Here is a 12,449-nt window from a genome sequence, read left to right on the forward strand (position 1 = left end):
CAAAAGTACAAAAAAAAAAAATTAAAAAAAAGAATATTTAATCATTCATATTTCCAATATCTGTGTGTTTAAATAATGGAAAACATCCATTAATATGTGCAAAATCTGGGGCGCTGGAGAAATTGCCCTGAGGAGGCGGGTCTATGTAGCAGTTAAACCAATCACTAATTTAAGGTATGAACGTTTCACATACAGTTAAGTCAATCAGCGTCCTCTAATCTACTCCAGAAAGGGCGATTATTTTATCGCCCCAAACCAGCTACAGCTAAAGTCAGGGCCACTACATACAAGCGCTATCTACATGACAATGCCGTACATAACGCTACTCCTCCAAGACCCAAACCCTCACTATGGTAAAATCACTCCTTGAGCATCCGTTTGAGAGGAGGGCTTTGCCGGACAAACTACATGTGAAAGAGCTGGGCCCAGATCAACCTGACCATGATATCAGACAGCAAGATAACAAAAAAGGGAAGCTAATATTACTGTATATGTATTTATTAATCTATATAATTTGATGTTATTGTATACTGGTCTGACGGTATGCCTCTTGTGTTGCCTATTAACTACTAACGGCACTGTTTTGTATGCTCAACAGCGCAGCTGACCACCTCTGTCACAAGGAGGCACTTGATACGTCAATTGTTTACAAGTTCTGTTTTACATGTAAAGCTTGTGATTGTGTAGTGTTTGTTTTTGTATAAGAATGCCTCACATTTTTTATATTGGCATTAAATAATTACTTCACAGAGCACTGGTATCATGCAGTTTGTGTTAAATTGAATTGGGATGGGATGGTTTCTGAAACTAACTGATTATGTCACAGCTCCACCTAGAATATTTTTCACCAGCAGCCACTGGTGGTTAGCTCTCCAAGATGTTTGGAACAACCTACCAGCCGAGTTCTTTCAAAAACTGTGCCAAGCGCTTACTTCTGGTGGGAATTGTTGGTCTCAGTAAATAATATTAGAAAGAATACAGTCTAGACCTGCTCTCTATACAAGATAAGTCCTGTTATTATTTTATGCTATATCACAAAAATATATATATTTTTTTTAAATCAAAATTGTTTATATCATTGATATGATCTGTCAACGTCAATGTTTCAGTCATTCTTATGCGGAAATCAGAAAGTTCTCTTAGACTTTTTTGTGTTTCAGACTTGAGAAAACTCTCACTTTTTCTCAAGTCTGAAACACAAAAAAGTCTAAGAGAAGCCCACTGTGCATCTTCAACATTGAAGTGATCACCTACTGTCTCCATAACAACGCAGAGGGCCGATATGGTAGATGGCCTCCGAGCCTGTTCTGTTAGTGTCTCCGATGATGATATGGCTCACTGGCAAGTGGTCTTTATAGGAGAGGACCCCTGTGTCATTAGCCCTGTGACGCAACAAAAAAACAGAGACGTCTGACTTTCAACACAAGCGATTCATCACAATCACAACCTCCCCAAAACAAAAACAAAACACCAAACAAGGGAATATCTTTTAGAATCATGGTGGCCAAACACCTGTTTTTTCTTTCATTTGTCAACTATCTGTAGATATTACCCAGCAATCATCACTATCTGGAGATGAATAAAGTTTGTATAGCTTTTATAGTTCATGTGCAATATGTATATCATTTTATTATAGAATTCTACTGACTATTTTACTAAAAAACTCAAAAATTCCAGTGAGTGTGAATGGTTGTTTGTCTCTACATGCCAGCCCTGTCATGAACAGGCGACTTGTCCAGGGTATACCCCATCTCTTGCGCTTTGGCAGGTGGGATCAGCTCCAACCCCATGATGATGATATGTTAAGGTTAAGTTATGAAGAATGGATGATGATGAATGACTGAAAAAAGACAGAAAGAAAAGAAAACCATGCCAGAGATGGGTTTACCTTTTCAAAGGCATATATATCCAATGACATGAATTTAACTGTTTTTTACAGTGGCTTGAATCCACCCAAGTTAAGTTTTATTTTTTACAATAAGTATTATTCATTCATGTAATTTTTTATTGTCTGATAACCCTTTACTTACACAAGCCTCTGGGTTCCACAGATAGCTTGAATTTACTCTGACCAAAATAAAAAAATAAAAATTTGTCACATTCTCGTGCTGTCACAGCCCAGAGTGGTCTTGGAATTCCCCCACCTGCCACATCCCACTTAACCCATGTTCTTACTGTGACACTGTTCATTTTAAAATAACTGCACATTGCCAGAGATACCCCAGCTTACATTCATTTATCAACCCTGCAGTAAATTACTGTCACTATTACCTGTTCACTAGCCAATTTCTAAATCCACTGGTTATCATCAGAGGTATGTTACATAATAAGAGCTGTCAGGCTGAATTTGTAACTTAGCTGTTAGTGTTTCTGTGTCAGCCATACCAACAGAATTACAGGTTCAGTGTGTCAGATTTAGAGGGTCTATTTACAGAATATACTTCAGAAATATGTTTTCATTAGTGTATAATTACCTGAAAATAAGAATCATTATGTTTTTGTTACCTTAGAATGAGTCTTATATATCTACAGATGATGCAGGTCCTCTTGAGTCCACCATGTTGCACTGCTATGTTTCTACAGTAGGCTTTAGATACGAGCAACTACACAGCTAGAAGTGACTAAATCAAACTGGTGCTTATATATGCCAGTGTTCTGTAATTATAAATATTCTATATACTGATGTGTTATGTGTTATTATTAATATTATTGTTATTGTTGTTGTTAATATTAGTTAGAAAATATTTTAATGTACTGACATTAGTTTTGGAGGTTTGTAAATATTCATTCTAGCTTCAAGAGTCTTCTGTACAACAGTGACGGTGTCAGGAAAAGTTCCGGTGTCAGGAACAGTTCAGTGTCAGTAACAGTTTCAGTGTCAGTAACAGTTCCAATGTCAGGAGCAGTTCCAGTTGTGTATTCACTGTGTGTGTCATGTACCATGAGTCTTTGTCAGCATCGCAGTTGCAGAAGTAGTTCATGTCAATGCAGTTCTCCTCCAGGCTGCAAGAGCACTGCTGGACTCCAGGCAGGAAGCCTCCCCAGTAGCTACGCCTTTCTCCTCCATGGTCCAACCACCAGGACAACGGACGGCCATCTGCAACCAAACACCACACTTTGTTGATGCAACATGATTACAAAAGTGTCCTTCAGTAATTTATAATAATCTATAATAATTTCCTTCAGTGAAATAAGGCAATCTAATTTTTACCAGTCAGGTAAATTCTGTTGTCAGGACTAGCTCTTCTCAACTCAGAACCAACTCCAGAATCAGGCAGTTCCCATCACCTGCTTACCAAGAAAGTCATTAATGCACGAATATCATCCAGGCTGGACTGCTCACTTGGCACCTCTTGCACGACCATCAATTTAAAACGCTGTAGCCCAGTGACAAATAAGGTTCAAGAAATAAGACACATCACTCCTATTCTAGCATCCTTACATTGGCTTCCTGTTTAGGATCAATAATTGTCAATAAATCTATAGATCTGTCCATGGTCTTGCCCCTTCATATATGTCATAAATACCACACATATAAACACTAAACTGCTTTGCTAGTTCAGTCTTTTGTGACTAAGTGCTGGAGATATTTTTTTCCATGGACAGATTTAGTCTGTGAAATCAAAATGTATCATTTGCAAAATGAACAACATGTTTTTATCTAATGACATATTTTTCTTCCACATTAAATTAGGTTTTCTGTTCCTAGCAGATCTTTGTTTTCTGCTATTTTCACAGGTTTTTTCAAGAACAGATCCATAACAGATACGTCTTTGACCGAGTCAAACAGACTATTACAACTCTGTTGCTGTTTTATTTAGATTTGATTGTTCGGTTTCATGGACGGGTGTACCTGGTTTGTTGTCTTTTCTTTTTATTTGTTTGGTTTGTTTAAGTATTTATATTTGAGGGGTGGAGGGAAGTGTTGAGGATACAAAGTGTACTATCATGTTTGCACGTCTGCCTATCCGTGCTGGTTATTGTACACTTTCTCTGCGCTTGCTAAACTGTTTGATGTGCTGCACACAAACGAGCTGGTGCCTGTATTAATGAGGCATCTAACAGCACTATGAAATTAAGGAAAGTTAATTTAATGATCATAACAGGAGGTCACAGTCTTCATAGGCCCTCTGTGATGATTGACAATTTATTTTCATGAATAAAAATGTTTCAAAACAGACTGTGATTTCACAGTCTGTATATAACAGTATATTATTATATTTTCATCAGCATTTCTTGGATAATTTGCTGCTTTATCAGTTATCATACGATCTTAATATTACCTGCGAAAACAAGAACAAAACATGTATCAGCTTTATTTGTTTATAACAGCCGGCTTTGCTACAGCTCTGGCAGTTATGATGCTTCAATGGAAATGACGGTGTAATATTTTTAGTGATGAGCACAGTTTGCTGATTTGAGCACGTCCTAGATGTCTAGTGGACCAGTCAGATTGCTTGTTTGGGACCACTTGTTGTATAAACAGGGATTTGTTCGGGTCTACAAGATCAGCAGAGTGACAGACCATCTTTGACCTTTTTCCACATGAAGCCTGTGCTCAGACAACAAAGGCTGAGAGCCGCTGAGCCGCAGCGGAAAATGTCCATACGCTTATAAAACAGCTTGTTTTCTGTCTCTCTTTGATCTGCTATGATAATGAACTTGTTTGTTTACGTTCAGTTTATGACTTCATGAATGTTTCATGATTTAGGAGCAAATCTGCAATGTTTGGGACACCAGAGGCTCCTGAAGCAATTCAAATTGAAAGAAAGACTGCAACACAGCAACAAGAACAAGAACAACAACGCCAGAGATGTCCATGAGGTCAGAATAAGGTTTTGTCAGTGAACCATAAATGGGATAAACACATTCAGTGAGAACATGACCTTCAGAGAAAAATAATCCTCTTAAACACACGGTATTACCTTTCGTGTTGAAAAGGCGGGACTTCCTACAGTTGTAAACAACTTCCTGTTGGCAGTGCTCTGACCACGTTATGACGGCGCGCAGTTGTTTGACCGAGGCGCTGTAGTTTAACATCATGGTATGAGGTTTCTGCAGAGAGGAGCCCTGGACTCGAACTGGAGCTGAGATGTTGTGGGACAGCACTGTCCACACCCTCTCTTCTGAATACACACACACACACACACACACACACACACACACACACACACACACATATATAATCTGTTAGCATGGACCCACACTTTCAGCATGGTTAGGACAAACGTTTGTCAGATTAGGTGTGTATAGCTCACAGGTGAACAGACTTGTTTAAAGAAAATGAAAACCTGAAGATGGTAGATGGAAGATGGTAAATAATGGATCTCTTAAGATCTGCCTCAATGAAGTGTCAAGTATTAAACCATCCAATTAAAAGAGACAAAGTCTTTTCCTGCTCAGCTGATATCATCTTTAAGATACTGCACACATTAGACTTCGAAGCAGCTGAATAGGGCATTTCCCTTTCAGAGCACGAGGGGTTGCAGTGCTAATTAAGTAGGGCATTCCTTTTATGCATATAGACATGGCTGAAAATATTGGTACTCTTCCACCTTTTTAAAAAACTCTGTTAAATTAAATCAGGTATAGTATATAGTATCTGAAACTTTGGCTACCATTTACAATTCAACATATTATTTAAAATTATAAAATTAAGGACATTGGGAGTTAATATTTTATAGCACTGTCTTTGGCAGCAACAACTACACTTGTTCCACTCTTCTTGAGCTAACTGCTCCAGCTCATTAAGATCGGGTCGGTGCTGTGCCCCATCAAAGTTTCAGCTCTTAGATGTTTGATGGGATTCGGATCAGGACTCATAGCAGCTCACTTCAAAATTTCTTCTGTTCATCCATTCTTAGGTGCATGGTTTGGTGTATGTTTGGGGTCATTGTCCTGCTGGAGGAACCATGACCCAGGTTTCTGACACTGAACTGATTTACTGAAATACCTTGATAATCTTCTGATTTCATGGTGGCATTGCTTGAGGCAGCACAGCAAACATCACTGAGCCTCCTCCATGTTTTACAATAGGTGTGGTGTTCTTTGCTTTAGGTATTTAAAGCAAAGAACACCACATTTTTTCCACCACATTTTTTCATTATTTCTTTGAACTTTTCAATAAACTTGAATTTTGTTCCATGTGTCCAAATCATATTCTTCTACTTCTTCTACTTGACAACATGCATTTTTGTGGGTTCTTCCTTGATCTTCTACCATGGAGCCAATTTTCATTCAGACAGCGACAGAAATGATTCTATGTTGAACTTGAAGACCAGTTTTGATCAGTTTTAGATTTTCTTGGTTCTGTCTAACCTTAACCACCCTAACCCTAAACCTAACCTAACTATTCAGTCCCAGGTTAATTAATCTTCTTGCGACCACGTCCAGAGATGTTTGCTACAGTTCATTGGCCACGGTGATAACAGGACAAGCTCCTCTTTGGAGACTTTTCTTTGATTTTCCTTCTGTTTTCCATGTTGTGATGCAGTGGCACAAAACAACAGAGTCTAATGTTCTTCTTTTAAACTGGCCGCATCAAAGATTATAAGATTGAAAACATCTGTGATAGTAATTAAAATAGTCTGACTAACCGTCTGGGGTCCAAACACCCACGACTACAAAAGCAATTTATAGCCATTAAAAGAACCTAAGAGGAATAAGGTATTACTACAAATACATTATTTCCTTCTCCTTCTAAAGGATACCAATACTTGTGTTCTACTGCAAACCAAATATCGACATCCACTACACACTTTTCAGAGTGTAGAGAATGGTGATTATTTTAATCAAATGGAACAGTTCCAACATTTTTGACGACATCTGTGGGCCTAATACTATTTTTCACCTTTGGTCAGCAGGTCACCTTTCATGTATACCTAACTATTAAAATGACTTAGTAAAACATTTTAAGTGGTCTAAAGCAGTGGATTGTCCCAATAATAATTTAAATTTAGTCTGTAAAGAGGTCTTTTAGTACCACAGCGAGACACTCCTTTTCCTCCCTGTGCATGATTCTTATGGTTAAATTGAATATTTTCTATTAGATGTTAAATTATTGACGTGTATTCATGTCGCAACATTATCATCTCAGGGCACATGTACATTTTCTATCAAATAAACTGACAACACAGAGAGGTGTAGCAGATGTAGAAGATGGAGAAAGCTCAGTTTGTTTTACTAATTCTTCTTAGAAAATAAATAAATGACAGCTGTGTCTGTATGTAGCTTGTTTATAACATAGTAAATTATGGACTGTGAGAAGAGTAGTCATAGTAGTGGTAGTCAACCATTTTGCCTGGTGAGAACATAGGACTTGGACAGGTTGTCAGATATATGCAGATGACAGTGTCTGATTTGTATCAATTTTATGGAAGTTCAAAAAAAAAAAAAAAAAGCTTAAAGTTTTGTTTTACAGTGTATTCTCATGGATCTTTACAAAACCAGACGGACGTCACACAAACTGTCAGGGATTGTTGGCACAAAGCATATCAAGTGACCGTAATGATTTCTCTCTGGACAGTGAACTGTCAGCGCTGCAGATCGATGCCGTGTGATCTGTGAGAGACTCTCAACTCAGAGCTCCGGTCCCACTGGAACTCTGAGAGAGTAAAGGTGACAACACAGTGGACTGCGGTGAACTCACCTGTCATGTTGCAGTAGACCGGCGTGGGCCCCAGAGGGCCGCTCCCATCTGGATCAATGGAGTAAAAGCCAGAGGAGCTGCCAATCAGCTTATAGGCCTCGCAGGACGACTCGTATATGGCTGGAAGGCAAAGACAGTTTTCCCTTTAGGTGTCAGCACAGAAACAACTGCTTCCTGTTGGCTACACTGCAAAAAAATCAAAGTCCTTTCTGTCTAGAATCCATAAAAGTGCCTGAAGTATTTCTGCATAATTTTAGATATTCCAGATATAAAGAAGCAACAATCAAAGGTAAACTTTGAACAAACACTGTATCAGTCAAAATCTTCACTGATCTGCTTCATCAGGACTGTCTGGTGTTGTTTGATCAGAGTTGTTGTGAAACGAGGACGTGAGCAAACAACCCACAAACTATCAGACTCTCATTCAAATGCTGCTAAATGATGTAGATGCAGGATCCTGGTGCATAGCATCACCTTCATGATTTCCAACTGAGCCATGTTCAAACCAACGAGAGGAGCAGAGAAAAAAAGCAGACCAGAGAGAAATCTCTCGTATGAAATAAACAAAAAGGCAGGAAGTTGGCAGGAAGTGTTCACAGAGAATCCACGCTGATCGAGAGTGTGAACAGGCTCTCTGAGTAAAAACAATCTGCTGATGCTGTAAGAAGATTCCAACATGTTTCCAATAATAATTGACTTTCTCAAGGATTTTCTGAAAATGAGTCTTTGCATCATCAGGTAGATAACGAAGAATGCACCGCTGACATCAATACATGGTTTGTGTACAGGAGGAGCTGGGGATCGAACCATTAGCTAACACTGCAGTGCATTACCTTACATAGTTTTTCAACAGTTGTGATGTTTAGACATTTCTTGCACCTTTTCTCAGGCTCACTCAACTTTTCATGGTCAACAGATTCAACAAAACCTGATGCAGGAGAACAATTCAGGAAACCAGGACTGACGTTGAATTATTAACCCTCATTATTTGGCTTTACTTCTTCTTTAGGGTAATAATAATAATTGAACAAACAAACCATCTTTACCATTTAAATGTTTTTTTTTCTTCTTCTAACCCAATCAGTAGAAAAGTATTGTACTTGTAACCTTTGACGCAAAGTGGGCATGAAGATTTGATGAAGTCAAAAGAGATGGTAACAACTATAAAGCATTGTCATTATAGCAAATAACAATATTTCACATTATATGGATGTGCACAAGTGTACATGTAAATCATTTACAGTTTGTGACATCACTTATGCTTGAGGCCTAATATATAACAGATGTGTTCTTATTATCATATATCTGAACACTAGGTAACATTAGAGGAAAAATCTTTTTCTATATAACACAAAAGTAAACAACAGGTGTAGTTGACAGGTTAGCTCTAAGAGAAGAAGTAGAAGTGTGTGATATACAACCAGTAGTCGAGTTGTAAAATGAAACCAGGGGGGATGGTGAAATTTTTCATTTATGTGACATATTTTCCAGCAGGGGGGTCTGGGGGTCCTCCCCCAGAAAATTTTGTATTTCTTAGATGCAATTTCCTGCATTCTAGTCAATTTTAGGGTGACTTGCTAGACATGGCAAATCCTAAATCCCATCTGATTCATAGCTTGCATTCTCAGTTGCATGGCCTGCACAAGACAATACTATTTATCGGAAAGAAACAATAACCACTTAACTATGGACATCATGTCATTCACATCTTTTTTAAACATATTTGTAAAAACATTTTAAATATCTTTATTTGTGAATGTGCTCAAATATTTTTTAAACACAACTTTGTGTATGTTTTTAACATCTTTGTGTGTTTTTAAACATATTTAAATACATTTAAACACATTTTTGTTAAAAAAACATCTTCACTTAAAAAAACACAATTTAAGGAGGAGGAAAGAAGACTTCGAGTTTTAAGACGACGCGATGTTTGAAACAAGCGGTATTAAAAGAATATGAAGCAGCCGCGGTAGCAGCTAGCGGGGTTGCTAAGGCTAAAACAACACAGAGTGTGGATGATTGACACCTGTCACCTGTCGACCAATCAGAGTCAGGAGAATCTATTAGTACCGCCCACATTCACCTTTGACCCACCAATGACGATCCAGAATGAAGTAAACCCAAAGGTAGTATATCGCAGCAAGAGGTCTCACTTCACTGTCAAAGCCTCTTTGTCTTTATGTAACAACCAGGAGTGATTGATTGACTGATTCAAACTAAAGCAGAGACATTAGCAGCGTTTCTTCGCTGAAATAGAACTTTTGGCACAAAACAGCAAAGATAAGACATACTGTGTCGTTTTGTGGATTTTTTTTGCTACTCTTTGGGGGCTAGCTCGCCGAGTTTTCATCGCACAGTGATGAGACACATATCTTTGTAAGATATATTTTTATTTTTTCCCCCGCCGCGCCTCCCCTGAAGTCCTCTGGCGCCCCCCAAGGGAGGCGCGCCTCACACTTTGAAAACCGCTGACATAGGTAATAGACTGATTATCGTAAAGCCCCCCTAAATGTCGAATGGTAATTCTATTTCCAGTGTTAAATATAAGTAATTTTCACATGCATTGATAAAATGCCATAAGGGATGGAAGAAGGGATGACCATTTTAGAAGAGGGATGATTTTGACCATTTTCCCCCCAGGGGGGATGCCACCCACCAGAGTTTCTATTAGGTCCTTGTTTTGTGCACACACACAAAGATGCACATGTGCAGGTGATGCAAATCCACATTTCTGTATCTGCTGTAATGTGCCAGCAAAGACAGGAAAGAGGAAGACTGCAAGCTGGTAAATATGAATGTAAACAATACTGAATATGAAATACTTAATAAATGCATTCATCATTTTTGTTAGAGCTCGAGGATGCATACTGTGTTTTGGTGAGTAACACTGAATGTGAACTTTGGTTTGTTTTGGTCTCTGCAGGGCCAATTTAAGGCATGCGGCTGAATTAAATGATCTACTGTTTGAAATTTGAAAGCATACTTGCAATTGTATCTCTGGTAAACATAATTTTAATGACGTAAACTATGTTAATCACTTTAGTGTTCTGTTTTTAAATGTTAATTCTGGATAGCTAGTCATCTCTGCATTAGTGTGGGAAGTGGAGGGGATGCCAGGGCAGTTTGAGCTGCAGCAGTTTTTTCATACAGCTATCAAGTCTTTCTTTTTTCATTTCAGATATGTGAAATGATCTGCCTGTGGTGATCTCCATCTTTTCAAACAATGGATTGGATTGAAAGAATAATGCTGACCTTAGAGTTCTGAAGCAGAGATGTTTCTGAGAGACAGTGAGTATAAAAAAATAGTCGTTTTTTGTCTGGTTATTTAAATGACTGTGGGGACATCGTCAGCACCAAGAACACAAAACAGTTTTCACTGTTACATAGACTGAAGCTTCACATGTACACTGACCACCGATTTGTGTTATCATGCAATGAGTGTAGTTTTGTGTAAAACATGGTAATAAAGCTAGCTTTTGTTGGTACTCTACTGCACTGTGCTTTGTGTGTGGTCAGCTGTTGTGATGATACAGGGCGTCATTTCATCAGAGCCTCTGTGCTACAGTGCTGTGATATTATTGTTTCACATTTAACTATAGAAAATTCACAACATAACATCAGTCAATTCTTTATAAGCCGGCACATGCACACACAGTGCCGCCTGTTGATAATATGCACCCATAATGTTTGTCTATACATAAAGTCTACAGAGAGAATTTTTGCTACATTCTGTATTTCAGATTTTTGCATTCTTGAATATTTTAAACAGAACCAGTCTGAAAACTACAAAACATTTTCGTAATTTCTTCACAGTGGCTGAGAGAGCCATAAAGCAGCTATGTTACAATCTTTCCAGGAGTTGTCCTGTCCTTGTGGCTATCCAACCAGAAACATGGATGCAATGCTGCATGAGCCTGTAGGTATAGAGCCAGATAACTTCCTTTTTTAACATCAATCACAATTTAACGAGGTCTTAAACACACCAGACAAACAAGGAGCAGCCAGGAGACAAAGGCAAATCAAATTCCCCAAAGGCACAGCGTGGACGAGGAGAAGCCTATATTTATTCTGAGGCTGTTTTTGTCACATTCCCTCTGACATGTGAAGACGACTGCATCTGCCTGCATATAAACAGAAAATCAGCATTCTGGGGGCATCGGAAGTTCAACACACGGACTCCAACAGATGGCTTCACGCTGAATAACAAGGTGGTGTCAAGAATTGACACCAAAGAGGAAAAACTTCAACATGTATGTCTCAGTCTGGAGCTATTTCAAGGATAATTTTGTTTTTATAACCTGGGTCTTATTTTTATTATTTTGGCGGCACAATGTTGGCTTGGCTTAACTGCTCATGACTCCTCCTTTTACTGGTGTTATTGTTTTCACACATTTCAGCCCTTGTATGTGGTGAGTACAAGGTTATTATTACTGATATAAATGGATGGGAAACCACATGCTTACAAGCTATTGCTTTATTTTTTTGCCAAAATGTCCAAGGCTTTAAATTTTCCATTAAAACTTCTGCTCTTTGCTATTTTCAAAGCTTAAGATTACATTGGGAACACAGTCGTCCTTCTTCCTGAAGTCTGTGGATCTTCCAAACACACACAAAAGATACAGGATGGGTTTCAATGCAATGTTTTTGTTGTGTATTCTTGGCTGTGATATCTACCCATCTTCCTTTTTGTTTGTAAAAAAGACAACAATAAAGAAAGTAGATTTGGTTTCTTACTAAACAAAACAAAAAGCACTAAAGAACAATGTTTTTGCTTTGTATATGCATGTGGGTGATGCAACTA

General features: G+C 38.3%; 1 protein-coding gene across 1 annotated transcript in view; it reads right to left on the reverse strand.

Annotated features, from left to right (window-relative positions):
- Positions 1-12,449, reverse strand: part of LOC104928232 (contactin-associated protein-like 5) — a gene marked incomplete at its 5' end in the record, with an annotated part of 70,068 nt that overhangs the window by 27,358 nt on the left and 30,261 nt on the right. Inside the window, 4 exons of the mRNA XM_027276931.1 lie at positions 1,255-1,382; positions 2,941-3,097; positions 4,926-5,126; positions 7,649-7,768. Of these exons, the coding sequence (XP_027132732.1) occupies positions 1,255-1,382; positions 2,941-3,097; positions 4,926-5,126; positions 7,649-7,768 (606 nt within the window). The remainder of the gene's footprint in view (positions 1-1,254; positions 1,383-2,940; positions 3,098-4,925; positions 5,127-7,648; positions 7,769-12,449) is intronic.

This window comes from Larimichthys crocea, unplaced genomic scaffold (assembly GCF_000972845.2).
Source record: "Larimichthys crocea isolate SSNF unplaced genomic scaffold, L_crocea_2.0 scaffold714, whole genome shotgun sequence".
NCBI classification, from domain to species: Eukaryota; Metazoa; Chordata; class Actinopteri; family Sciaenidae; genus Larimichthys; species Larimichthys crocea.